This window comes from Acipenser ruthenus, chromosome 3 (assembly GCF_902713425.1).
Source record: "Acipenser ruthenus chromosome 3, fAciRut3.2 maternal haplotype, whole genome shotgun sequence".
Classification (NCBI taxonomy): Eukaryota; Metazoa; Chordata; class Actinopteri; order Acipenseriformes; family Acipenseridae; genus Acipenser; species Acipenser ruthenus.
The window spans coordinates 15,190,712-15,217,011 of NC_081191.1; the positions used below are offsets into that span (position 1 = coordinate 15,190,712).

General features: G+C 37.6%; 2 protein-coding genes across 6 annotated transcripts in view; one reads left to right on the forward strand and one right to left on the reverse strand.

Moving 5' to 3' along the window:
* Positions 1–6,913, forward strand: part of rnf41l (ring finger protein 41, like) — a 33,162-nt gene extending 26,249 nt beyond the window's left edge. For all 3 annotated transcript variants that reach the window (XM_033993405.3, XM_033993409.3, XM_033993410.3), the window contains 3 exons: positions 2,430–2,550; positions 2,863–3,113; positions 3,556–6,913. In XM_033993405.3, coding sequence (XP_033849296.1) covers positions 2,430–2,550; positions 2,863–3,108 — 367 coding nt within the window. In that variant the 3' untranslated portion in view covers positions 3,109–3,113; positions 3,556–6,913. The remainder of the gene's footprint in view (positions 1–2,429; positions 2,551–2,862; positions 3,114–3,555) is intronic.
* Positions 6,907–26,300, reverse strand: part of virma (vir like m6A methyltransferase associated) — a 48,410-nt gene continuing 29,016 nt past the window's right edge. For all 3 annotated transcript variants that reach the window (XM_033992606.3, XM_033992605.3, XM_033992604.3), the window contains exons 16-24: positions 24,327–24,544; positions 17,892–18,024; positions 15,938–16,093; positions 15,161–15,321; positions 14,021–14,117; positions 11,292–11,458; positions 10,193–10,623; positions 9,466–9,612; positions 6,907–7,358 (exon numbers count right to left, since the gene is read on the reverse strand). In XM_033992606.3, the coding sequence (XP_033848497.2) occupies positions 7,186–7,358; positions 9,466–9,612; positions 10,193–10,623; positions 11,292–11,458; positions 14,021–14,117; positions 15,161–15,321; positions 15,938–16,093; positions 17,892–18,024; positions 24,327–24,544 (1,683 nt within the window). In that variant the 3' untranslated portion in view covers positions 6,907–7,185. The remainder of the gene's footprint in view (positions 7,359–9,465; positions 9,613–10,192; positions 10,624–11,291; positions 11,459–14,020; positions 14,118–15,160; positions 15,322–15,937; positions 16,094–17,891; positions 18,025–24,326; positions 24,545–26,300) is intronic.

The window sequence follows — 26,300 nt, forward strand, 5'->3', positions numbered from 1 at the left end:
CGCACACAGCCCAGGATACCGCAGCTTTCCTTACTCAGAACAATGTTCAAGTGCTTCCCTGGCCATCTCGATCACCAGATCTGAACACCAGACAGGTAACTACAGACCAATAAGCCTGACTTTTATTATATGTAAACTTATGGAAACTATAATAAGATCCAAAATGGAAAATTACCTATATGGTAACAATATCCTGGGAGACAGCCAGCATGGTTTTAGGAAAGGGAGATCGTGTCTAACTAACCTACTTGACCTTTTTGAGGATGCAACATTGAAAATGGATAACTGCAAAGCATACGACATGGTTTATTTAGATTTCCAGAAAGCTTTTGACAAAGTCCCGCATAAAAGATTAATTCTCAAACTGAACGCAATAGGGATTCAAGGAAATGCATGCACATGGATTAGGGAGTGGTTAATAGGTAGAAAACAGAAAGTACTGATTAGAGGAGAAACCTCAAAATGGAGTGAGGTAACCAGCGGTGTACCACAGGGATCAGTATTAGGTCCTCTGCTATTCCTAATCTACATTAATGATTTAGATTCTGGTATAGTAAGCAAACTCGTTAAATTTGCAGACGACACAAAAATAGGAGGAATGGCAAACACTGTTGAAGCAGCAAAGGTCATTCAAAATGATCTAGACAGCATTCAGAATTGGGCAGACACATGGCAAATGAAATTTAATAGAGAAAAGTGTAAAGTATTGCATGCGGGCAATAAAAATGTGCATTATAAATATGGGAGATAGTGAAATTGAAGTAGGGAAGTATGAAAAAGACCTAGGAGTTTATGTTGACTCAGAAATGTCTTCATCTAGACAATGTGGTGAAGCTATAGAAAAGGCTAACAAGATGCTCGGATATATTGTGAGAAGTGTTGAATTTAAATCAAGGGAAGTAATGTTAAAACTCTACAATGCATTAGTAAGACCTCACCTAGAATATTGTGTTCAGTTCTGGTCACCTCGTTACAAAAAGGATATTGCTGCTCTAGAAAGAGTGCAAAGAAGAGCAACCAGAATTATCCCGGGTTTAAAAGGCATGTCGTATGCAGACAGGCTAAAAGAATTGAATCTATTCAGTATTCAGAACAAAGAAGACTACGCGGCGATCTGATTCAAACATTCAAAATCCTAAAAGGTATAGACAATGTCAACCCAGGGGACTTCTTTGACCTGAAAAAAGAAACAAGGACCAGGGGTCACAAATGGAGATTAGATAAAGGGGCATTCAGAACAGAAAATAGGAGGCACTTTTTTACACAGAGAATTGTGAGGGTCTGGAACCAACTCCCCAGTAATGTTGTTGAAGCTGACACCCTGGGATCCTTCAAGAAGCTGCTTGATGAGAGTCTGGGATCAATAAGCTACTAACAACCAAATGAGCAAGATGGGCTGAATGGCCTCCTCTCGTTTGTAAACTTTCTTATGTTCTTATGTTCTTATGAACCCCATTGAGCATTTCTAGGGCGAGTTTGATCGACGTGTGCGACAACGTCACCCCAAGCCACAGACATTACAAGGACTTTTCCAGGCACTTGAGCAAGAGTGGGTTGCCATTCCCCGGCATGTTTTCCAGGCTCTGATTCGATCCATGGGCAGGAGATGTCAGGCCGTCATCAATGCCAATGGTGGGCATACCTATTACTGATTTCTGTTGACCTTGAACTTTGCTTGATCTTTGGAAGTGACTTTATTGAATGTCTTAATGATTTCTGTACAGGTTAAGGTTCTTTGGAATTGTATATTCTCAGGCTTTCTACGGAGCAATAGGCCACGGTGGAACTTTACCAGCACTCGGCTGTAATACAAGAAAACCTAGAAATAAACAATTTTTACTTCAGCGATTCAATATATTTAGCATTTCAAAGCAAAGCTAAAAAATGTGAAAAAGGTAATTAGAAAGATGATAAAAAATGTATCACTGCTCTCTGATGTATTCAGGTTCAGCTCAAAAGGAAAATGGCATCGTTGTCAGTGTGCGCAGCTCCTATATTGCTCTCGTGGGCGGAGTACCAGTTACGTCACACTGATCTGACGAGAGTCTTTGGTATAAAGTTTCAGGTTCGGGAGTCTTAAAGGGGAAACACCAATTTTGTAATGGTTAATATCCCCTACTTGAAAGGGAAACCATAGTTTTAGGATTCTATGAAACAAAAGAAACAATAATCTTAGGGCATAGGTCGGCCAGGGTGTCCTCGGCTCACCGCGCATCAGTGACCCCTGTAGTCTGGCCGGGCGCCTGCGGGCTTGCCTGTAAGCTGCACTGTCCTCCGACGCTGTAGCTCTGAGGTGGCTGCATGTTTGCAGAAGTGAGTTTATTTGTGAGTTTTAATGAAACATGCTCAGTATTAGTAAATGGCTTTTAAGTGTTAACCAAGGTCTAATTCCCTATCAGTTGGTATAAAAATGGCAATCAAACTTTCAGGTCTGAGATGATATGTAAAGTTGAAGAAGTAAGGCATGAAATGGAATCCCGACTGGACTCGCAGAGACGACACATGGTGCAGAAGGAAAGCCTGCTTAAAAACGAAATCGAGGAACTGAAGGTAAGCAAAAACTGATCTGCTCACTTTGCGTTCTGGACGGTATTACATTTTATAGCCGCGTGTGAGACTTTTGATAAAGCACATTTTAAGTAAATATCCACTCCAATGAAGTCTCATGGCTTTTTTTTTTTTTTTTAAAAAAGGAGGGAAATGTACTAGTGAATCTGTTTTTAAGAGGCGTGTTCAATAAAAATTACTACTAATTTAAACAAAAAATCATTCACAAATGTATTTTTGTATAAGTATAAAGTAACTGCCTCTCCCATGTCTTATCAAGCGTGATTCTAAGTCAGTGATGGTTTTGTGATACAGAGCCAGATGTCGCGGGTGATGTCAGACGTGCGCACTCTGCTGGCAGCGGAGCGGTTACACAGGCAGGACCTGGAGCAGGCCGAGCTGGAGAAGAGGGAGCTCATGGAGTTGCTCAAGAGCCTGCAGAGAGATGGCCGTGCAGGCAGCAACGTTACCGAGGGGGGCATCCGCAAAACCAGCGGCACCCGAACCCTCGCCCGCCTCGACAGCATCAAGAGGAAACCCAGAGAGGTCACCGTCATCTAAGGCTGGTAAAAAAAAAAGAAAATGTTAAGGCTCTTTACATCCTGTATAGTATCTCAAACAAGGGTACGGTAAAGTAATAGAAGGGACATCATGTGTTTGTAGGTTCATGTGGAAATTAACGTTCATGTGGGAATTTTGCTAATAAGTGACAGCTATAATAACAGACCTAATGTGATACCATGTGAAAACAACCTTAGACTTTGTTTGTACCTATTCACATATTTTTCACTACCTTGAATAACCTTGGTTGTCTGTACACTACAAAAAAAAGGTAGTAATATAAGTATACAGGCATTACAGGTTCCTGTCAGTTTTATTTTAATCCTTTTATTTTTTCAGTCTACACATTTGACCTAAATCTGTGTTTTTGGCAAGATGAAATATTGGTTACTGCTTACTAAGACTATGACATAGTAACACTGTTTTCTTACTACATTTCCCATGCAGTGTTTCAGAGGCCTTTACCAAGATGATTGGATTACAGCTAGACCATAGCATATTCAAGAACAAAGAAACTGGTGCTGGGAGGATACACAATGATTTAGACAACATGGTGTCTATGCAATTATACAGGTCCTCAAATCAGCTCTGAAAACTACCGTTCAACAATTGAAGAACCGTTATTGCTAGGGCCCTGCGTTTTACGCGACCTGCTTTCTTAGGCTGCACTGCTCCGCAAGGTGGTCATGTAGTCTGCTTAATTAAACCACTTATTGATTAATAATCACCCGATTCCTTTAATCATCTCAATTAGTCATTCTATTAATGCACATTGGCGCGTTGATTAGGCGGCAGCAGCAGCTACGGACGTTTATTTAGTCATGCATCCCTTTATTACTAATACGTCTTATTCAAATTGTTTCTCAGAATGTGTAAATAAAAAATGTAAATGTTTCAGTTTACTAGTAGGAACACATAATTTGTCAACAAAATATAAAAAAAACACTGTCCCATGTGTTAAATGTTGCTATTAAACTCAAGCATCGTCAGTTGGTTAACCCTGCCTTCTTTCATAGACTGACGTTCTGTAAAAACTTGGCCATAAGAAGAAACACTTCTTTCAGCATCTACAGAATTGGTAACAACTGACAAATATATTTTAGCCGTTCGTGTTAAATTGGGAAATAATTCTTCAGCTTTAATCCAAACTTCAAAGTCATTCTACTGCCGTTTTGCATATGGGAGGTATTTGTCCATTTCTGATTTATAGTCAGCATCAAATCCTGGAATAGAATATAATGGGAGGGCTTCCAGATCCAAACTACACACTTGTTTTGGGTCAAATATCCTTACTGCCATCAGAAAGTTATGAGTTATTGCATTGATCCAGGTTGTAGTAATTAGTCAAGTTTTTTAGAAACGTCATGGAATTTTTTAGTTTGTTTATTGCGTCATCTGTGCTGTGTACCTCTTGTGCCATTGCTCGGTATGTATATTCTGCGACTCTATCATATGTTTGATGGACTCTCACTTCACGGCTTTCAAACCACTGAATGAGATCCACCAGTACCTTGGCATGCATCGCAATTAGGGAGAGTTGAGATTTTAAACTTTGCACATCTTTAAGCAATTTCTGGAGGTCCTTTAACACTACGGTGTTTGGTGAAATGTGCATTTCCTTTTCCATGAAGCCTGCGTAAAGAGGGATGTATTTGGAATGATATTCAGCAGCAGAATACCAAGTGCCCCATCATGTTATGCATGGCTCAGGTGGCAACTTTATGGGTAAAGTACAGTCTTGTTGGATTGCTTCTGTCAGGTGGTCTTTAAAATGTAGTTTTCTGCTTGAGCAATGTGTTTAACGGTTGCAACCAACTTGTCTGCTTTCGGAAAATTATTTGCCCAGATATTACTGGCAAGGGCTATTATGTGGGCATTACAAGTCAAATGTACTGAATTTGGCAGTAAACCTCGAAGAATGTCATTGTATGCCTTGATCATGTAACTGGCATTATCGGAGACAAATCCAGTCACATTATTAAAATTAACTTCAAATTCGTTTAAACATTTCACAACGCCCTGTGCCAGCGATGAGTAATTCACATAGTGCAGATTGACTGTATCAGCTAATATTACTTTCAGTTCGAAGGTATTAGATAGTCCTTGGAGAACAAACAAAATGTGCAAAACATGCTGATCTTTTGCATTTGTAGACTCGTCAGTAACTACAGATACACTGTCAGATATCTTTACTAGTTGCACAAGATGAAAATTGTACAACTCAGCAATTTGGTGTAGATATTCCCTTCTCAGTTGACCTGCTGTAGGAATTGCTCCCACATTTATTACATGTTTGTTCAGAAATGCACGTAGTTTGGGATTATCAATTTTTTCCAGGGGAATATTAGCACAAACAAATGCCTCTCAAATCGAAAGTAACATCTCGTTGGCGTTTATAATTTTCGTTCCCCTTAAGTTTTTTACTGGAGGACGCCGTCTCATAGCTGTCAATCTCAGCCTTTAGTTTTCTGTGTTTTTCAAATAAATGTCGGTCTATTGTTGACTTTCGAGTGTGGTCCAAAGATAAATTGCAAGTTAAATTAAATAAAAATAAATGATACCCATCGGTGTACAGAACACCAGGTGGATATTGTTGCATGCGTTCACTCAATGAAATGCTTTTTGATTGCAGTGTCTTTGACTCAATGTTTAGGTCTCTCGATTTTTCTTTTAACGCATCAATTTATTCAATTACCATTTATACTCATCATAATTAGCTTTTATTTTTCAAATTAGTCAAAGCGTAATGTGTTGATTTCTTAATTGTGAATTCAATTACTGTAACTGGAGTTGCTGCAGGGACATCTAGGGGATAGCAGTTGAATTACAATTGAAAAAAACAGGTCGCCTAAAACACAGGACCCTAGTTATTAAGTAAGTGATATCACTGCCACTGAGGACTAATGTAGAAGCAAATGGAGCATCGTTTTGCTATTATTTTGGGTCACTGAAGTTCTTGTAATTTGTCCATTTTTTTTACCTTTGAAGTTTGTCAAACTTGTGTAGTTTTTTTTTGCTTATGACTAAATAGTATATAATGTTTCATTACTTTTCTTCTACACCAAATGACTAAGCAATACACATATATTGTATAAGTATAAACTATGTGATTCCCATACAATTTAATTAGTTGTTTTTTGTTCTGCTAGGTAAAGAATGCAGCCAAACAATGTCTTGGTGCTTTGTTTTATAATTTTGGAAAGTTTCTTCCATCGCAGTCATGATTTGGTAAAGGTTTATCTTTCTGAATACACAGTACATGTATTTTAGATTTCTGTTCCATGTCATAATTATGTTGTATTGTACGACTGCCAGTAAGAATTTTGTACATAAGTGAATTTTGGATCAAGTTATTTTCATATCAAGTAGTTCATCATCTCTAAGAATATTCCATTGAAAATGTCCACACAAAAAAGTACTGTTTAAACTGACAATAAATCTTCCGGTGTGATCATGCCATAGCCATTGCTTTTCACATTTGAGATATTTTAAAAAAGCACTGTATGTTTTTCACAAATAAAATGTTGTACAAATGGTCAAAAACAAATGTGAACTTTTTTGTACCAAAGTCGCATTAAAGAAATCAGGAAAGTACAATAGTACAGAGTGCCTCCTCATCTTGAGATTTCGCATAGTTAATCTAATGAAAAGAATTAAAAGGTTTTGCTCTAATAAACATATTTTAACCTGTATTGTAATTTAAGAGTAACGCTGGATTGCCACCCCTGCTCTTATTCAAAATGCAAGATGATGGCACGCTGAAAGTTTAATAGCCTATAAATAGAAAAGGACAACATCTTGTTACATAATTATTTTTATTGAAATTCCAACACAGCTGTAAGAAAAAAGAAAACAAAAAAAACACCTTACTTATTAATCAAACAAAACAAACAATGTCTTTATTGTCTAAAGACAATACAATACAATAAAATCCACATTGGTCCTTCAGTGCCTAAAATCCTCACAGGACATCTGGCAGTTTCTTACAAGGATGAAACATTTCACATGTCCATAGTTCTCTCCATCACATTTACTTGCTGGTGACAATTTTGAAAAGAAGAGGTGCAAACGGCAGGTTTATCTGGTAAAGGAGCGGACGTGTCTTCCTCGGCCGCCACTGCTGCTACCACTGCCGCCTCCACCACCGAACTTCCCTCTGGAACCACTGCCTCCCCCTCCTCCACTGGCCCACGAGGGGCCCACTCCCCGACCACGAGGGGCACGGTCCCGAGGAGCTAGCCGGTAACCACCTGCAAGGACAGAGCACACCCCTAAGCATCATACACTAGCACACGGGACAGAGCACACCACTGAGCATAATACACCAGCACACATGGGACAGAGCACACCCCTGAGCATCACACACCAGCACACGGGACAGAGCACACCCCTGAGCATCATACACCAGCACACAGGACACAGCACACCCCTGAGCATCATACACCAGCACACAGGATAGAGCACACCCCTGAGCATCATACACCAGCACAAGGGACAGAGCACAACCCTGAGCATCACACACCAGCACACGGCACAGAGCACACCCCTGAGCATCATACACCAGCACACAGGGGCCTGCATCACTGTACACATGTCTAGCAAAGATAACTACAGACACATAGAAGCAGTCACTTACTTATTCTATGTCTATTAATATGTGTTTTTTTATTATTTATTTTTCAGTATTTATTATTTAGTATTCATAACATATATAAGGTTAAGTTAATCTACAGTAGTCTTTGTGTAAAGTTACTTGATGCTGAAAGAAATAAATAGGAGATTTCAGCCAGAACATTTTTCCCTACAGATGCCTTGACCAGACTGCACCCAGCTACCTCCAGACCCTCATCTCTCCCTACACCCCCACTCGACCTCTCCGCTCCGCTTGCCCTAGAAGACTAGCTCTACCTCCGCTACGCTCCCCTGCCTCCAGAGCCCGCTCCTTCTCCACCCTTGCTCCGCAGTGGTGGAATGACCTTCCTACAGATGTCAGGACTGCCCAGTCCCTGACCACATTCCGGCGCCTCCTCAAGACTCGCCTCTTCAAAGAGCACCTGTAGAACTCCTCTGTTTGTATCCTGGGACACTATCACCCTTCATGTAAATGTGCTTTATTTTGCTGTTATCTGCCCCCTATTTTACTGCATTTAATCATGTACTTCAGAATACTGTAATCTGCCAAGTGTTTAACCTGTAGTACTTTGTATTTAATCACATCCTGATGTAACTATCACTATTATCTGCTGTATTATTGAATTGTGGTTTGTCACACTTGTACTTTGCTTGAACAAAAGTTATTGTATTTCTTGCTCTTATTGTATTACTTGTATTGTAACACTTGAAATGTATTTGCTTACGATTGTAAGTCGCCCTGGATAAGGGCGTCTGCTAAGAAATAAATAATAATAATAATAATAATAATAATAATAATAATAATGTGTAAACTAATTTAAGATAGGCAAGGGTGCAGGAAAACAGAACAAGACTTGAATTCATGACCTTACTTTGTAAGCATTGTTCTCTATGGTTAGAAACATTTCAAGTAAATATCTACCTGACCCAAATATTTTAAGCAGTAAAAAAGTTAGATAAAAACAACAACTTTGAAACAAAAGGTAAAACAGAATTGCAATTGCAAAGCTCAATTTCACTCAATTTATAATACATATAGGCCTAGTTCTAAATTAACTCTTCTGTATTAAGAGACAGACACTATGTTTTACCTTCACAAGTAATGAAAGGCCTAGACTTGACTCTTCCAATTGTCTTGCCCTTTCCAAGTTGTTTATTCAACAAATGTAACTTGCCTCCCCTTTTTTTTGTTTATTTCCAGTTTTGTGAAAACAACTTATGCTTTAAAGCAGGGGTCTCCAAGCCTGGTCCTGGAGAGCGACTGTGGCTGCTGGTTTTCGTTTCAACCAATCTCTGTTACTTAATTGAACCAATTATTGGGTTAATTAGTCAAGATTAACAGATGTTCCAGATCTTTAGCCACTGATGATGTTAAGACACCTATAAAACCTGCTGGATAGGGGCTCTCCAGGATAGGGGCTCTCCAGGAACAGGGTGAAGACCCCTTTTTTAAAGCATAAATATAAACATTTTGGCCTCCCCTAGCTTCTGTGCAAACAACATCACAAACTCCCCTGAAACAACAGTCTCCTTTTCCTTTTCCTAACCCTTTTTCACAAAATCTGTTTATGGTCAACAAACCAACTGGAAAATTACATTAAAATGATTCCATACTGAGGTGAGTGATGTGTGCATTACAGGGTTAATGTGATACTAAAGTTTCCAATAAATTAGAAGCGAGGTAAAAATAATGAAGGTATTTGTACAAGCAGGAAACATGCTAACCTGCAGCAGGCTGTCTGGACTGGGGAGGTCCTCGACTGAAGTTGCTCTGCCCACCTCTACCTTCGTTGTACGTTCCTCGATGCGTGCCAGGTGTACCCTGGGGACTCCAAGCAGACCCACGGCCGCCTTCTCTGCGATTGTAATTTCCTGTAACACACAGGGTTGTATAAATCACCAAATGCATAAACATGGACCCACCGTATTAACATTGATTGTGCACAGCAGTAAATAAACAGGTCACTCCTTCTAGCTCTACCATGGAATATGTGGATGATTTGACACTAGGCATGGTTCTGTAATAACAACCTGGTTAGCAAACGCTATGTCTGGAGCCTCACAACTAAACCTGAAAATATAATATTGAATATAAAAAGTATTGCTCTGTATCAGTATATCTATCAGTGATTTTGTTGGGGGGGGGTTGCATTAGTTTCCAAGAGGTAGGTTTTCACTTTTTCAGTTTAACACTGTGGTGCACTTGTTTGTCAGCAAGTATGAAAAGCTTGAAATACCTAGGCACTGGTTGGTGAATCCAGTGAGTATTGCTAAACCAGAAGGCGACACCGACGGTTCAGTGGCTGTACCATATCTTTTAAACTCAGACATTGAATGATTGCACCAGATTATTAAAGTAGTAAGACCTAAGAACGAACTTCACATGTCAGATACACATATTCCATTCAGTTATTAGCAGGGTCTAAAACACAAAATTGACTATTTTGCTTACTCCTTAGAATTGCAAGTGCAGCTCCATGTGTCACTGGCAGGGGGTGCTGTGCGATAGAGGTTTCCCATGGTCTGCACAAATCCCTCGAAGTACACAAACCTTTTGGAGCTGGGGGTGAAAAAAATCGTGTCTGACTGTGGAAAACCCCCCGACCACCTCTGTTCCCAGAGAACAGACCTCGCGACAAAGCTTTTAGAGAGCCTTTGGCAGTCCTTTTTGGTAGAAGCAAGCCAGTAGGAGGACCAATATCTTTTATTTCTGCTGCAACAAAATCGTCCACGTGCATGGACGGTGGTCGGCTTGTGTTCTGTTTTCTTTGTCGGAAAATATCGTGAGGTCTGCAGAGCTGTCCGAATGCTCCCCTGCCCCGCCCTCTAGGAAGAGCCATAATATGGGCCCTTTTGGCAGGTTCAATGTAGTCCAACTTCCCACTGGATAAAACAATACAAATAAAAGATATATTAGAAGAGAACTTCTGTTTGCAGGAACAGTATTTTTGTGGGGACATGGGGGAAAACAAGATGAAGTCGCTGTTAACCTAAAGAGTCGTTAAAGTAAGTAAAACAAATGGAAAGCCTAAAACACATCAAAACGGACATGTGGAATGCAAATCTCTTGCAACATTCTAAACTGGTTCTTTGTCTGATGGGTTTATTCTTCCAAAAAGGACACATTACACAAAACTATGTTTATCAAAGAAAACTGTGTTTAACTGAACTGGAGATATTAGAAGTTGAAATAGCAGCAGTGGTGGGGTTACAGAGGTGCTTAATAAATCATCTGAAAGGTTTTAAGCAGACACCTTGCCATTTTAGATTCATAAAAATACGGTCCTTAAACAACCATTCTAAAACAGGCATACTGTAGTTATGTTTAAAGATCAAATAGGTGGTTAAATTTCTCCTGATGATGTATGTGCAAGTGCTGCAGGATTCCCCAAATGCACACACCCATTGTAATAATCAGCTCTCTAACAGCAATGGGTGGATTGTTCACACACAAATACAGTTTTACCTGGAAAACACTTTCCTCAAAAATGTTTTACTATTTAAGTTTGTTAAAATTGAAAGTTTCATCAAGTTGTTGTCATGCCATATACCTTGATGTGATGAATGTTTCATGCTTATGTTTTCCCAGTTTGAAACCCTTGGCTGCCTTTGACCTTCCAGGAGAAGAAGGTTCCATCAGGAAAGACCTCTCCAGTTCTGCCTTCAGGTCAAAATCAGTGCAGCACCTCTGTGACAGCTCCACCAAATCAACTTTCACCTGAGATCAAACAATACTGATTAAGCATTGTGAAAACATTGTATTTCATCTTACTTTAAGCATTAAACATAACTTGTTCTGTAAAACACATCAACATGATTGTTACCAAATTTCTAAGATCTGGATTTGCACCTATCTTGGACAACCTAATGTTACCTTAGATAAGGTAGTCCAAGATTATTGTTAATCAGAGCCTGATTTTTAGCAAGTTCTGTATTTCTACAATTTATTACTTAACCCTTACTGAGCAGCAACCCCAGCGAGTTTATGAACATATGTCATGACTCTTTGGGAAACAGGAAAACACCTTCTTCAAAGTGCACCTGGCAATGTTTTCAAACCGTGTGTCTACGTTTGTATACCAGTTTCAATCACTGTATGTGACCATACAGTGAGACCAAGGGCGGGGGCGTGGGGAGTAAAATCTGGTGGGGAATCTGGGGGGGCGTATTCTTGAAAGTCTCTTAGGACAAAAAAAAAAAATAGTTAAGATCTTCCTAAGATTGTTCTTAAGTTCAATTCTTCAATTTTTCTTATGATCTTTCTAAATTTCTTCTTAAGAACTTCTTAAATATTGTCTTAAGAAAGAAAGAAAATCCTGAGTAATACTGGCCTATGGCTGGTAAACTGCGTTTAAAATATTGTATTGTAATTTAGCTGAACGCATTATACTTTACATTTTAATTAAATGTATTTATTTATTTACACCCATATACGTATTACATTGCGTATTACTAAAATAAATAAACCACTCAAATCAATCCTTGTTTGCATAAATATGAACATCGACGCAGGCTGCTGTTAGTTTCTTTTGAGCAATTTATGCTTAAGCATTCGGGCAAATCTAAACAGAAAACAATAAAATGATTATTTCACTAATTGTCAGCAACAGGCTTTTGTATCTAAACGGGGATGCTGTGATTCGTGTTCTTGTAACTCAACTTAACAGAAATGCAGCTGTAAAAAAATCTATTTGTTAACTGACCGAAAATCGTATTTCTAACTGGGGAATCTGCTCGCTGATCTGTCCTTAGGAATACTGCTTCTGAAAACAGAGTTAACCCCCTGTGACTAGATTGTAGTCGGGCTAATAGATCATGGTCTTAAGGGTAAAAACACCCTAAAAGACTGAAAACCTTTTAAATTCAGATGTATAATGATAATAGAGGCTTAAGCTGTAGTATAAGCAAAGTTTAATAAGTTTAAACTATAAAAATAAATAAGATATATACATATACTGTGTATTATATATATATATATATATATATATATATATATATATATATATATATATATATATATATACATATATATATATACATATATATATATACATATATACATATATACACACACACACACACACACACAAGTTGCAATATTTTACATCAATATGCAATACAAACTACATACATATTTTCCATTAATTGATATTAAGGATATCATAATTAATCCTTAAAATAATTAAATTGTTAGATATAGCATGATTAGGTCTATATTAACTGGTTATGAAATCTTAAAATACCCATAACGAAAAACAATTTTATTTGGGAATTCATAAGATTTACAATAATATAAAATATGTAAAAACATTAAAATATATATTTGCATTTTTTTTATTAAACTATCCAAAAATTGTATTTCTTCTGCATACCTCCCAAGAGCTATTTATTTTAAAAGACAAGAGCTTAGTTATCTTAAAGTTCAGACAATTTAAGACAAAAATTGAGAATTTTATTTTGAAGAATACCATGTTTAAGTTTGTTCTTAAGAAAAAAGAAAAAAAGTTAAGAAAATTCCTGAGGATTTTTTTGGAGAACGGCAGTTCTTTTTCTTAAGTCCAAAGTTAAGAAAAATGTTGGATTCAAGAAGATTTGTTTTTTTCTTAAGAACATTTCAAGAATATGACTCCTGGTAAGAGAGAGGGATATCTTTATTTTAGCTTTTTTGCAAGTAGGGGGAAGTGGGGAATTGGTTATTTATTTTTTAATTTTAAAAGGACCAGATAGGTGGATGAGTAGCGACTGTTGGTCTGCTGGGGTTAGGATAAGAGGGGAGGGAGGTGCACAGACATGTTTTTTGTCCGCTGCAAATCGGCTTTTATTGAAAAGACAGTAGCTGTGTTTTATACTGAGCCTAGGTAATACTGAGGCGCTCAATACTGACAATTGTTCGTTGTTGACAAGTTCTTTCAGTTTCGTTACTTATATTTATTTCTTGTTTATTTATTTGCTAAGGTACCGTGTGCAATAAAAGTATTTATCTTTGTAGTTATTTACAGCAAGTGAATGGCATTTACTGCAAAATAAAGTGGTTTTTTTTAACAAAATGTTATTTTAAAAATCACTCCAGAAGACCAAAACTGAGTTTGTCAATAAAGACCTGTTCCAAGTATTTATAAAGTTAACCATGTTTGTGTGTGGGGTGCATCTACACCCCATTCCGCCTTCCGTGTTCGCTCAATTATTTCTGCCACCACCAGATTAAAACAGTTCCTGATGATTACAGTTAACTCATCGCTAACCAGAATGCTAACAAGTACTGTCTTGCTGATTCATGTACCATATCCAGGTCCATGTCAATCTCCTCTGCTTGGAATGGAGAGAACCACAGTGTCTTCAGCTGGTCATCAAATACATCTGCCAGAACATACACAGTCCTGAAACACAAAATCAAAAAGGCTGAAAAATCAAACAAACAGTTTCCCCCAACATATTTATTTTAAAGACTTAAAATACAATTCAGGAGGCTCATTTAAGCCCAGTGCTCCAAGTAGAGACCAGCATCCTTTTTTGGCTGCTGTAAATATTAATTTCGACACCTACAGGTGACCACCTTTCTGCTGGAAAGTTTATTATAGATATTTAACATTACCTACAATTTTGTAATTCATAATACAGTTTAGAACAGGTTTCTTTTTGCATCTGTATAACATGGTGAATGTGCACCCGCAGTCCATTCAGGTGGCCCCACACACCACCTTTTCCTGTTTTTTTCTGAAATATTTACAAATAAAATAAATTATTGGAATTAACACTTTATTTTTTAGGACAAACTGAACCCAGAGGTACAGGGGACAGGTATGCCTATTGTTTGACTGGAAGGACCTTTATGGCTGCGAGTTAGTGTACTCAGCATAATATAAACATTTCTATGTAAGTTTGTATTTGGCAGCCAAGATATGAAAGGGAGTTGCAGTTGGTTATAAATCAATCCTTCACGATCAATTAGCAGACTGAATTGCTTTGCAGTAGTACTATAAAGCAATCTATCTACACCTGCTGTAACGGGACAGGCAGCAATATGTATTTACATACTGTTATCTGTTCAAACACAAAGTAGCATAGAGGCTACAGCAAGTTTTGTTATTTGTATTAGTCCTGTAAGATGTGGATGATGATGCTTAAGAAGAATTGAAAGTAAATGGTAAAACTTCCATTCTCTGTAGCAGCTTTTTTTTTTCTATCACAGCGCTACAACAAAGGGTAATGTATTGTAATGTAATGAATTAACAACCATGTATAAAAATACATAAAATAAGAACCTACTGGCTCCAAAAATAAATGGCCTACTTAGAGCACTGAAGCTATTACAGCCTCGTTCCTGTGGGACCAGATACTTTTTGCACTACCAAACCTAATATGTACACATAATTACATTACAACTATTACCACTAAACAGGTTTTACTTTTGTGAACTTACCGGTTATTAAATTGGGTTTGCAGACTCTCTGGTGCAGGAAGGACAGGTTCTGTGTCCTGTTCAGTTGAAACAGTAGCATTACTGGCACTTTCCAGCATCTGCCTGAGTCCGACCACATTTTCCAGCACAGATTCAAGGCTATCGTCATCTTTAGAACATTCCTATTTAATCACAAAAAGATAAGTATATAAATGCAAGGAAAGAAGCTAAATCTAAAAAACACCACACACACATTCTAGTGTACACACACACATTAAGCAAATAGTCTTTTGTACAACATAGTGTGGAGTAGTGGTTAGGGCTTTGGACTCTTGACCGGAGGGTCGTGGGTTCAGTCCCAGGTGGGGGACACTGCTGCTGTACCCTTGAGCAAGGTACTTTACCTAGATTGCTCCAGTAAAAACCCAACTGTATAAATGGGTAATTGTATGTAAAAATAATGTGATATCTTGTAACAATTGTAAGTCGCCCTGGATAAGGGCGTCTGCCAAGAAATAAATAATAAATAATAATAACACCCATAACTTCAAAACACTCAAATCACAATTCCAAGGTAAAACTGACCAAAAGTGTTTGAGGTGAAAAAGATCTAGGTTAAAACAACAGGAACCAAAATGCCACAAGATGGCACAAGTCAAAGTGAAAGGTACAAGGAGTATCAGTAACACTAAAAATATTAAGTCTGTATCTCAAATGCTTTATGAGATATTATCAGTTGAAATAGCGGCAGATTCACAAGTACATATAAACTCCCTCACAGGGTGCTTAATAACTTACTGTGATTTGCTTCTCTAGTTCATGAAGTAAGTGATCCTGAGAGCTCTCCTTCCACTGCAGAAGTTGTTTCATCTCTGTCACATTGAGTGCCAAGGATCGAGAAGGGCTGCTTCCATCTACATCCATGGGGGTCGTGCTTTCATCGCCACAGCATCCCTGATAAAGAAACACAAAAAGGCCCGCATTTAGCCATTCTTTGTCTGATCTAAATCAGAACACCTTTATAAGAATGTATTTGATAAATAAAGTTTGATATTTTTCCATTGTTGTTGGAAATATTGTTACCTCTTGGGGTGAGTCGGTATACCAGTTTTGGTTTACTGCGGTTTAGGTACATTACAGTGAGTAGCTTAAGAAACACGACACTGCTGCATAAGTGACCATCACTATTTTTTATAGGTGCTGGTGATGTATTTAACCCTTTGCGGTCCATTGTCGGACATTGCAATTATTCCTCTCAGGTCCTTTGTCGGACTGGGTCCGACATCATTATAGCAACGCAAAAAACGGGTTTCTAGTCGTTTTTTCTCCGGAAAAAGCAGAGAAAACCATTCAATTGCTGAATGGGAGCGACAGGAGCCGAGACAAGTCGAAGAAAAAAAAAAAAAAAGGCGTATCTCATGAATAGTCATACATGGCCCTGGTATCAGATAACGGGGCGGTCGTAAGTAAACAAGCTGGCTGCCTGTGAATCAGCGCACAGAGAACACGGACATTTGCAGAGATGTTATAGTAATAAAATAATGACTTGGATCGCATTAATTATTGAGGAGTTTGGTGATAAAGCGAGTGATCAGGAGATGATTGATCGGTATGTACGACTTATTTTTATTATTATTTATTTCTTACATAGGTGAAAGCTATAGCGAACGAAAGGGTGGGGCGGGGCTGGAGATGCCTAGTGAGTGCTTTGTTGATATGCAGGGCCATTTAAACCCGTTTGACTGTGGAAAAAAATACTTTTAAACAGCGCGTCTAAAATTAACTGCGCGTGTGAAAATTAATTAGACCTGACGTGCCTGCCGCGCAATTAATAAATGGACTGCAAAGGGTTAACTTTGGAACATTGGGGTCACTGGCAACCTTTTAATTTAAAACTGCAGTTAATTTGCAAACAGAATATTTATTGAGGAGCATAGCACCATTTTGACGTTTGTTTTTCAATGCATCTTTCTAGCGCTGGAGGTGTGTGATATTGTTTTAAATGTGTCTCACATTTCCAAAAACCCAACCAGGTCAGAATGGCAGGATAATGCCTTTCTACTTATATTGCCTTTTCATGAACTGATGCATATGAAAGCAAGGGATAGTGCAAGATGCAGAAAGTGTAAAGGTAACAAAGAATACAAAAAGCTCTTTGCAAAGGTCCTACATGCAGTGTGGTCATTTCTGTTCTAGTTGTGATTGTGTCTTTTTGGAGTGTTATTTATATATAGTTCTGCAGCAAGATTCTAACTACAGTAGGACGAGGTGTGAAATTCCCCAAAAAAGAACATGCCCCACTGTGCCACTCAGTAATTACAGTCAATGGGAGATGGCATAAAGAACAGTCTGCACCTAGGTAAGTACCCTGTACCTGGAGAAATTCAAGTGACATTGATTATTATGGTTGGTTGAAAAGTGATATACAGCACATGACATACAAAACTGTTTAACTTTCTAAAATACAAAGGATTTAATGAGAAGGTTGGTGCCACACTTCTTTTATTCAACAATAGAGGGCAGTATGAACTAAGAACCTGTCAAAACACTGAACAAAAGAATGCACATATTGTAAACCTATCAGAAACAAATGTTTTGGCAAATTATTTAATTATTTATATTCACATAAAAAAATGGATGTCATCCATTTCTTCAACATTAAAGATATTTACCGAAGTTTTTTCCTAACATTACAAATCCTGCACATTCAAAAGATGAATTTCTACTAATGGAAAACAGTGTCATCTCTTACCAGAGTGTCAGTGTTTAAAATCTGTCTAAGGAAATCCAAGAGGGCCGACACCAGCTCAGCAGATTCCTTGTTGAACGATATGACCACTCGTTTCAGCAGGCAGAAGAGGGCAGTGTCATGTTTCTTCAAGGAGCTGTGCAAAATAGCAATCATTTCAGTTATAAACTAGAACATGTTAATCCTTGTAACTTTCTTTAAACCTGCTAATATACAAGACAAAAACGGCATTATTCAACAATATCAAAAATCTCACACAAAGAATGCTGCTGATTTAGAAGGGTATAATCCAAAATGAAATCTATATGCAACTCAACACAGTGTTTTTATACAATGTTTGTTTCTATGAAAGCTTGTGAGGCTTATAACTTCTGAATGCCTTATCCGATTGTAAGGCTTATCAGATGGTTGGAGAACTAAACATAACAGATTGTTAGAACAAACCCTTTCCCCAAAACCAACCATCAAAAATGAATCTATGTACATAATCATTTGCAACCACACTTCAGTGTGATGTACATTTCAGTGAATGCCCTTCTACAGTAGTCCATTATCATTCAGCTGGAGTAAATTATTATTATTTGTTTATTTAGCAGATGCCTTTATCCAAGGCGACTTACAGAGACTAGGGTGTGTGAACAAGGCATCAGCTGCAGAGTCACTTACAATTACGTCTCACCCGAACGACGGAGCACAAGGAGGTTAAGTGACTTGCTCAGAGTCACACAATGAGTCAGTGTTAACTCTTTGCGGTCCTATGTCGGATCTTGTCCGACATCATCAAAAAGACGAAAAAAACGGTCTCTAGTTGTTTTTTCTCTGGAAAAAGCAGAGAAAACCATTTAATGGCCGAGTGAGACCGCTAGGAGCAGAGAGAAGCCGAAAAAAAAAGGATGTATCTCATAAATACAGATAGCCCCGGCACCACATGGATAACATGGACATATCCAGTGCTCAAAGAATATCACAGACATTTGCAGAGCTTTTTATCCAGTGCGCAAAGAAAATCAGACATTTGCAGAGCTTTTTTTAGATGTTATATTAATAAAATAATGACTTGGATTGCATTATTGAGGAGTCTGGTGATAAAACGAGTGATCAGGAGATGATTTATCGGTATGCACTACTATGAAGCGGTATGTGAAAAATACAGCGAAGAAGGGGTGGGCGGGGCTGGAGATGCAGTACTGAATGTCCTGTTGATATGCAATGCCTTTTAAACCTGTTTTACTGTGAAAAAAAAAAATTTTTAAACAGTGAACAGTGAAAAATTTTAAACAGTGTCTAAAATAAACTGCGCGTGTGAAAATAAATTGGACCTGACGCGCCTGAGACACGCTGAATAAATGGACCGCTAAAGGTTAATAGTATCAACAGAACAAACCAAAGGGGCTCCCGAGTGGCGCATCCGGTAAAGGCACTCCGCAAAGAGTGCAGGATGCGCCCTATAGCCTGGAGGTCGCTGGTTCGGGTCCAACTATTCCACTGCCGACCATGGACGAGAATTCCCAGGGGACGGCGCACAATTGGCCGAGCGCCGCCCGGGTGGGGAGGGTCTAGGTCGGCCAGGGTGTCCTCGGTTCACCGCGCACCAGCAACCCCTGTAGACTGGCCGGGCGCCTGCGGGCCAGCTACCCGGAGCTGCGTGGCAGGCCTGCAGAGTGAAAAGAAGCGGACGGCTGACGGCACACGTTTCAGAGGACATGTGTGTTCATCTTCATCTCTCCCGAGTCAGCACGGGGGTGGCAGCGGTGAGATGGGTTGAAATAAAAAATAATTGGACATTTGAAATTGGGGAGAAAATAAGAAAAGTAATTGGCGAAATTACTTAAACAAAAACAAAAACAAAAAAAAACAGAACAAAGAACTTTTAAAAGCAAACACTGTCCTGCAACCCATGGGAGTTTATAGCTGGAGGCTCCCATGGGTTGCAGGACAGTGTTTGCTTTTAAAAGTTCTTTGTTTGTTCTGTTTTTTTTTGTTTTTGTTTTCAGTGTTTTACCCGTGGGACGCAGTTGAACAGTAATACTGTCAAGGCATGTCTTAAGCATAAATCACAACCTGCTTCACCAGATAGCACAATCAAATCACAGTGATTTTATTTATTTATTTTTTTTACTGCAACAAGATATGGCTAGCTCTGACCCTTACAGTAAAAAGAGAATAATAAATGTACTGTAGTTGATGGCAACTCAACAGCTGTATAAACAAAGATTATTAAAAGCACTGAATAATTCAGATTGTGGTGAACAAATCAACCCCCAACACAAAACTATTACAAAAAAGCTGTTGTCAGAAGCAAACCATGTTCACCATACTTTTAAAAGAGACGCCAATGCTCTTCAGGTTCATAGTAGCTGACTAAAGGATCCTAATGGCTCAGAATCAACAACGTGGCTTTGTACTTTCTCTTTTCAGGCCCTCTTATTATAGTCATTCCAGCATTTCCGCAGCCTCTGATGTCAAAAGACATGGTCAAGTACAAATTCAATATCAATACAATTGATACACCACAAAAATCTGTAAAACAATAGTTTTGAATACTTCAGGAGACAAAGCAACAAAGGGAATGCATGTGTGTGACATTTACAGTGGTGTGTGCCAACCCACGTCTTTCACTTGGGTAGAAATGCACTGATAGAAAGCAAAAACATACAATGCCCATGGTATGAATTTTATCATTAAAGGGCAGTCAAAGAATTCTTACTGGCACAATCTGTACTTAACTGTGAACTGCAACTTCAATATAGCAACCATGCAGAAAATGTGAAATTAAACCATGGCAGACCTACAGTACGCGTCCTAATGAGATAAGAGTGTTCCTTCCTTTTCTGAATTGAAAGGAACAGCAGTCACATTCAATATCCTTATATTTAGCAGAATACTATATAAAAGAACACAAGATTCAATTGACGTGAAAAGCAACATTATAAAATCCAGACTTCCTTGTTTTTTTCTTTTTTTTTTTTCAGCACTGCAGTAGCAACATTATGTTTGCTTGTTATATGTAGGGATATAAAATACATCTGTTAAATAATTACAATTGTATGTAACTTCCCATCCTGGTACCTAATTGCTTCATGTGCTCAAAATGTCAAAATATGTTCAATGACTTATCTGTGATCAGCATAGGAAGCGATTAAAGAACCAAAAAAAGGGGGTCAAATAGTAATAAAAATGAAAACCTTTGTTATCACTTCTTGTTTGATTAATACAACAAATCCAGTTTGCAAATCAGATCTGGCTAAATCACATGAACAATATAAGCCTTTAATACTACTGCCAGCATCATTACATCCAAATACAGCAACAAGAATATCTTGTTTAACTGGTGATACATTTTATGTACATGTGTATATAAAGTATATATATATATATATATATATATATTATATATATATATATATATATATATATAATATATATATTATATATATATATATATATATATATATATATATATATATATATATGTGTGTGTGTGTATATAGATATACATACATACATATATATATATATATATATATATATATATATATATATATATATATATATATATATATACATACACACACTGTATATACACACATAGACACATACACACACACTGTGTTATAAATGAAAGCGACACCCCACCAGAAAAACCCATCTATTGTAACCAATATTTTCAGAGTACAAATGCCTTCAAGGCAAAAGGTGTTCCCCATTGCTGTCAATCACAAGCAAATGTTTTAAACATGCAAGAAAGAATTCGAAAGCAGCAACACTCACAGAGATACAGGGGAAAGCCAGCATTGGGCCTTGGAATAGGGTGTAACATTTACTTAGGGCGCTTCGTTTTCGTTTTTTATTTTTGGTCACATTGTAATGGGTAATTTCACAGCAGAGTAACAGGCAAGTATAAACCTACCAAAAATGGAAGCCATGCCCTAACTACTAAATTAAAAGAACTGGAAAAAATATATAACTTCTTAATACAGCTGTTGATCCCAGGCATGCTACTCACCTAGTGATATTTAATTGTACTATAGAAACAATAATAAGAATAGAAAGTTCAGCTATCAGTTTATCCAAAAATAATAATTTACAGAAAGAAAAATAGGTTAATGTTCATCACATATGACAAGATAATAAAGCTGTAGGCCAAGTTATTTTATTTTTATTTTTTTTAACTGTGTAGCATCAAACACAGCCCTTTAAGAAATGATTAAGTATCTATTTCTGGTACATTATGTAAAAAAAAAAATTGTATAAAAGGTAAATACCAATACCAAAAAAGCCTGTTATACAGTAACGCTTGAATATGCAAAGAACACAAAAAAACTAACTTAGCTACACAAAAACAAATAAGCATAATACATACAAATCAACCAATCCTAAAGCCACTTTCACACTGGCACTTCTACCCGGGTCCAGACCTGGGTTCTGGCTACCCGGGTCACAATCCCATAGTGTGAAACCACGTACCTGAGTGACCCACCTCAGGGAACGTTTCTGTTTATTCTGATAAATGCGAAACAATACACTATTCAGCAGGCGTTAATAATGTTCAATTCTGCATAGTCCAAAAGACTTTAGCTTGCGTTCCAAATGTTTCCTTAGTTCCTCTGGGCTAACCACTCACTAACCAAAAAGAGGTTGAACTATATTCCTTATATCTTCAGCTATTGCAATAAACAGCCAGGTAAACCATTCCGTTTCAAAATATCTTCAGATATTGCAATAAACAGCCAGGTAAGCAGTTCTGTTTATTCTCAAATAGGAACATAGAAAAACAAACAAAAGAGCTGTTTTTTTTTGTTTTTTTTTTTAATTTATCCAGGTCACCCTGACTGAGTGCTATCGGGAAGTTCGTTGCTTTTCCAATGAGATTTCTTTATTTTCTAATGGGTGAAATCTACCACAGCAAGTCGGCCATTTTGTATGAGCACTGTCCTCTGTGTGTATCAGTCGCTTTCCGCGCACATAAAAAAATAACCTACACAATGTATCTGGTACATAAATGTGGATTTTATTTGTTTTAATGATCAAACAAAACAAAACAAAACCAATCTCGTTAATCGGATTGACTAACTTCAAAGTACTGTTATTAACTATCTGATAGTAACGTTCTCTAGCACTTAACTGAAAAGTATTTCTATTTCTGTTGCACTGAATCAGACCATGGATGTTCGATTCCATAACACAAATTCATGAAGTCCACCCAACTGAATTTGCAGTAGAAATGTAGTTATAAAAAAATATCTTTTTTTCTTACAGTAAAAAAATACCGAACTTAAAAGCAACACTAATGCTTTCCTATTCTTAAATAAGCTGAATTTTGTTATGTCACTCATACAAATGTACAGTATTATACAACTAAATACAATTTAGAAAAAATAATGTATTAACAATTGGTTGTTTGGAACCGGAAAATCACGTGCAAATTACGCCGGAGTAGAACTATAACTCAGGATTAAATTATTTAAATCAACATGTTGTTTTCAAAGCGACAAACCTTTGGCAGAATTTTAAAACAGTTGCAGATGAGGAAATGTTGTATAGATTTATGTCATGAAAAACATTAAGCTAGAACTCTAGCCCTCCCGAAAAAACACAGGCACAGTTCTTGTTTAGCATGCTGGTTTATTATAGCCCATTACTACACTACATAGGACACTCTGGATAAGGCCCAATTGAATTCAATCAATATGCAGACAGAATGCAACACCACAACATAATCAGACAAACACAACATTTCATTACATGCACAGTAAACAAAGCTACCTTAATAAAAAATAAACTGACTAGCTCACAGAAGCTAGTAATTTAAAGCATCTTTCAGATATTTACACTAAGTTAACTACTTATCTAGTTTCATAATAGATTGGGACCTCAGCTAACATTTAATTTTCTTTCATTGCATTTGGCTGTTTTATTTAGTTTATCATTATTTTTTTATTAAGTCTAAATTAGGGCTAAACAGATTAATTTAACAGACACGACCGCTTGAACAACTTACTTATTTTATTTAAATTCAAAACCCTTCAGCTTCATCTTTTCACTTCTTAGGATGAATGTATGCCTATGACTGCTAGTACTAGCACCAGCTCTATCAACAAACTTAAAGCTGTGGTTATCCCTACTGAGGGCTCAGGACTGTCAATCAACCAGGTAAGTCTTGTCATAACTTCTGATTTATGTTACTATATTAAAATTATTAATATGAACCGTCTACATGCAGAAAAGTGCACAATGAGCTCCTGAAAATGCTGCCGGCTTAGTGACTGCCAACATTTTTTCACTGTACAAAACTTTCGGTTCAGTTTTATCTTTTGTCGATCATTCGGTTTGGAATTTTTATGAAATTAATATTTATTTTAGGAGGCAGTTACCAGTAGTTTCACAGATGGATATTATTTTATTCAAAAAATGATTATTTAAAACCAGAAATCTTACCTCCTTAAGTAGAAGAATCCATAATGGTGCTCCGTTAAGAACATCATTGTCCTGATACAGGTGAGCACTAGGGTGTAGCTGATCTCAGCGTTGGTTAATGCTTCAAGCATTCTGTCACATATGGAGGACAAAAGATCCTTTGACGGGAGGGCATTGGCGAGCTGCTCCGTTTCTGAGACTGAGCTCTCTGCAGGGCTGGTTACAATCAGTGCAATATCCTAAACAAAATTAAAAAAAGGGTTTGCATCCATTTATCGTATTGAACTTTTGAACAATAATTCTAGTTAAATGACTGCATTGTAAACCAAAAATGTAATATATTAAACCAACACTGAGTAGTTTAAACGTTTCTAGTAAAAAATGACATTAGGTTTTGTAATCACAAGTTCAAATAAAGAGCATATCCTATCCCCCATATCAGATACACCTCTGCACTTTAAAAGCCTTAGTTTGCATCTGATTTCCACTTCCAACAAGGAACGGCACCCCTAAATTTGAATAGCTGTTTGGTATCCAAATATTGGATGCTATTGATGAAATGTACTCAGTTTACCATGGTTATGTGTTTGTGATTTATTTATTTATACAAAGTATTGGGGCCGTGACAGCATCTATTACAAAAACATCTTAACTTCAAGTTTAATGCTATCAGATATTGCATTTACAAGAAAAGAATGCCTCCCGGGTACATATTTATAGGTGATCGACACCTCTAATAAGCCAGGGGGGGGTTGTTTTGTTTTTTTAAATGGAAGTAAAATGGATGCGATTAAAAAAATGATGTGGTTGCATTAATAGATGTATCGTGTCTGTCTAGTCCAGTGTGTGGTCCTTGTCATTTATATGGCCACAGGCTGAAACAATGTGACAGTGAAATGGTTAATTTTGACTTGACAACAGCCCAGAGTGTACCTTAAAATATACCAGTACATTGAAAATGAAGAAAATATTCTGGTGTTTTCTGCACCTAAAAAAAAAGTATCATGACTTTAACCCTTTGCAGTCCATTTATTAACTGCGCGTCAGGCACGCCAGGTCTAATTAATTTTCACACGCGCAGTTAATTTTATACGCGCTGTTTAAAAGCATTTTTTTTCACAGTCAAACGGGTTTAAATGGCCCTGCATATCAACAAAGCACTCACTAGGCATCTCCAGCCCCGTCCCACCCTTTTGTTTGCTATAGCGTTCACCTATGTAAGAAATAAATAATAATAATAGTCGTACATACCGATCGATCATCTCCGGATCACTCGTTTTATCACCAAACTCCTCAATAATGCGATCCAAGTCATTATTTTATTACTATAACATCTGAAAAAAGCTCTGCAAATGTCCATGATAGTCTCTGTGCGCTGACGCACTCAGCCAGCTTGTTTACTATGAACGCCCCGTTATCTGATACCTGATACCATGTATGACTATTCATGAGATAAGCCTTTTTTTTTTTTTTTTCGACTTGTCTCGGCTCCTGTCGCTCCCACTCGGCAATTGAATGGTTTTCTCGGCTTTTTCCGGAGAAAAAACGACTAAACACCCGTTTATTGCGTTGCTATAATTATGTCGGACCCAGTCCGACAAAGGACCTGTGAGGAATAATTGCAATGTCGGACCCAGTCCGACAATGGGCCGCAAACGGTTAATATGGCAGCCTTACAGCACCAAGGTCAATGACACACTTAGTCTGCTTATCTCCCTGCAAATCTGTGAAGTCAAGTACCTTAAATGATACGAGGAACTGATTGTGAGGTGACAGCAGCAGCAGCAGCAGCAACAGCAGCTTTGTAAATACAATTTGTACAACACTCATACTGATTGTGTGGTGGCAGCAGCAGCAGCAGCTTTGTAAATACAATTTTACAATAGGTTTCCATTCTGTCATCAGCATGAACTGCAATTGTCTTAATCTGATAAGACTGGATGTGTTTCGCTTTACCTCAAGGTGCATTCCAGCACTAATTGTTACAATACACTG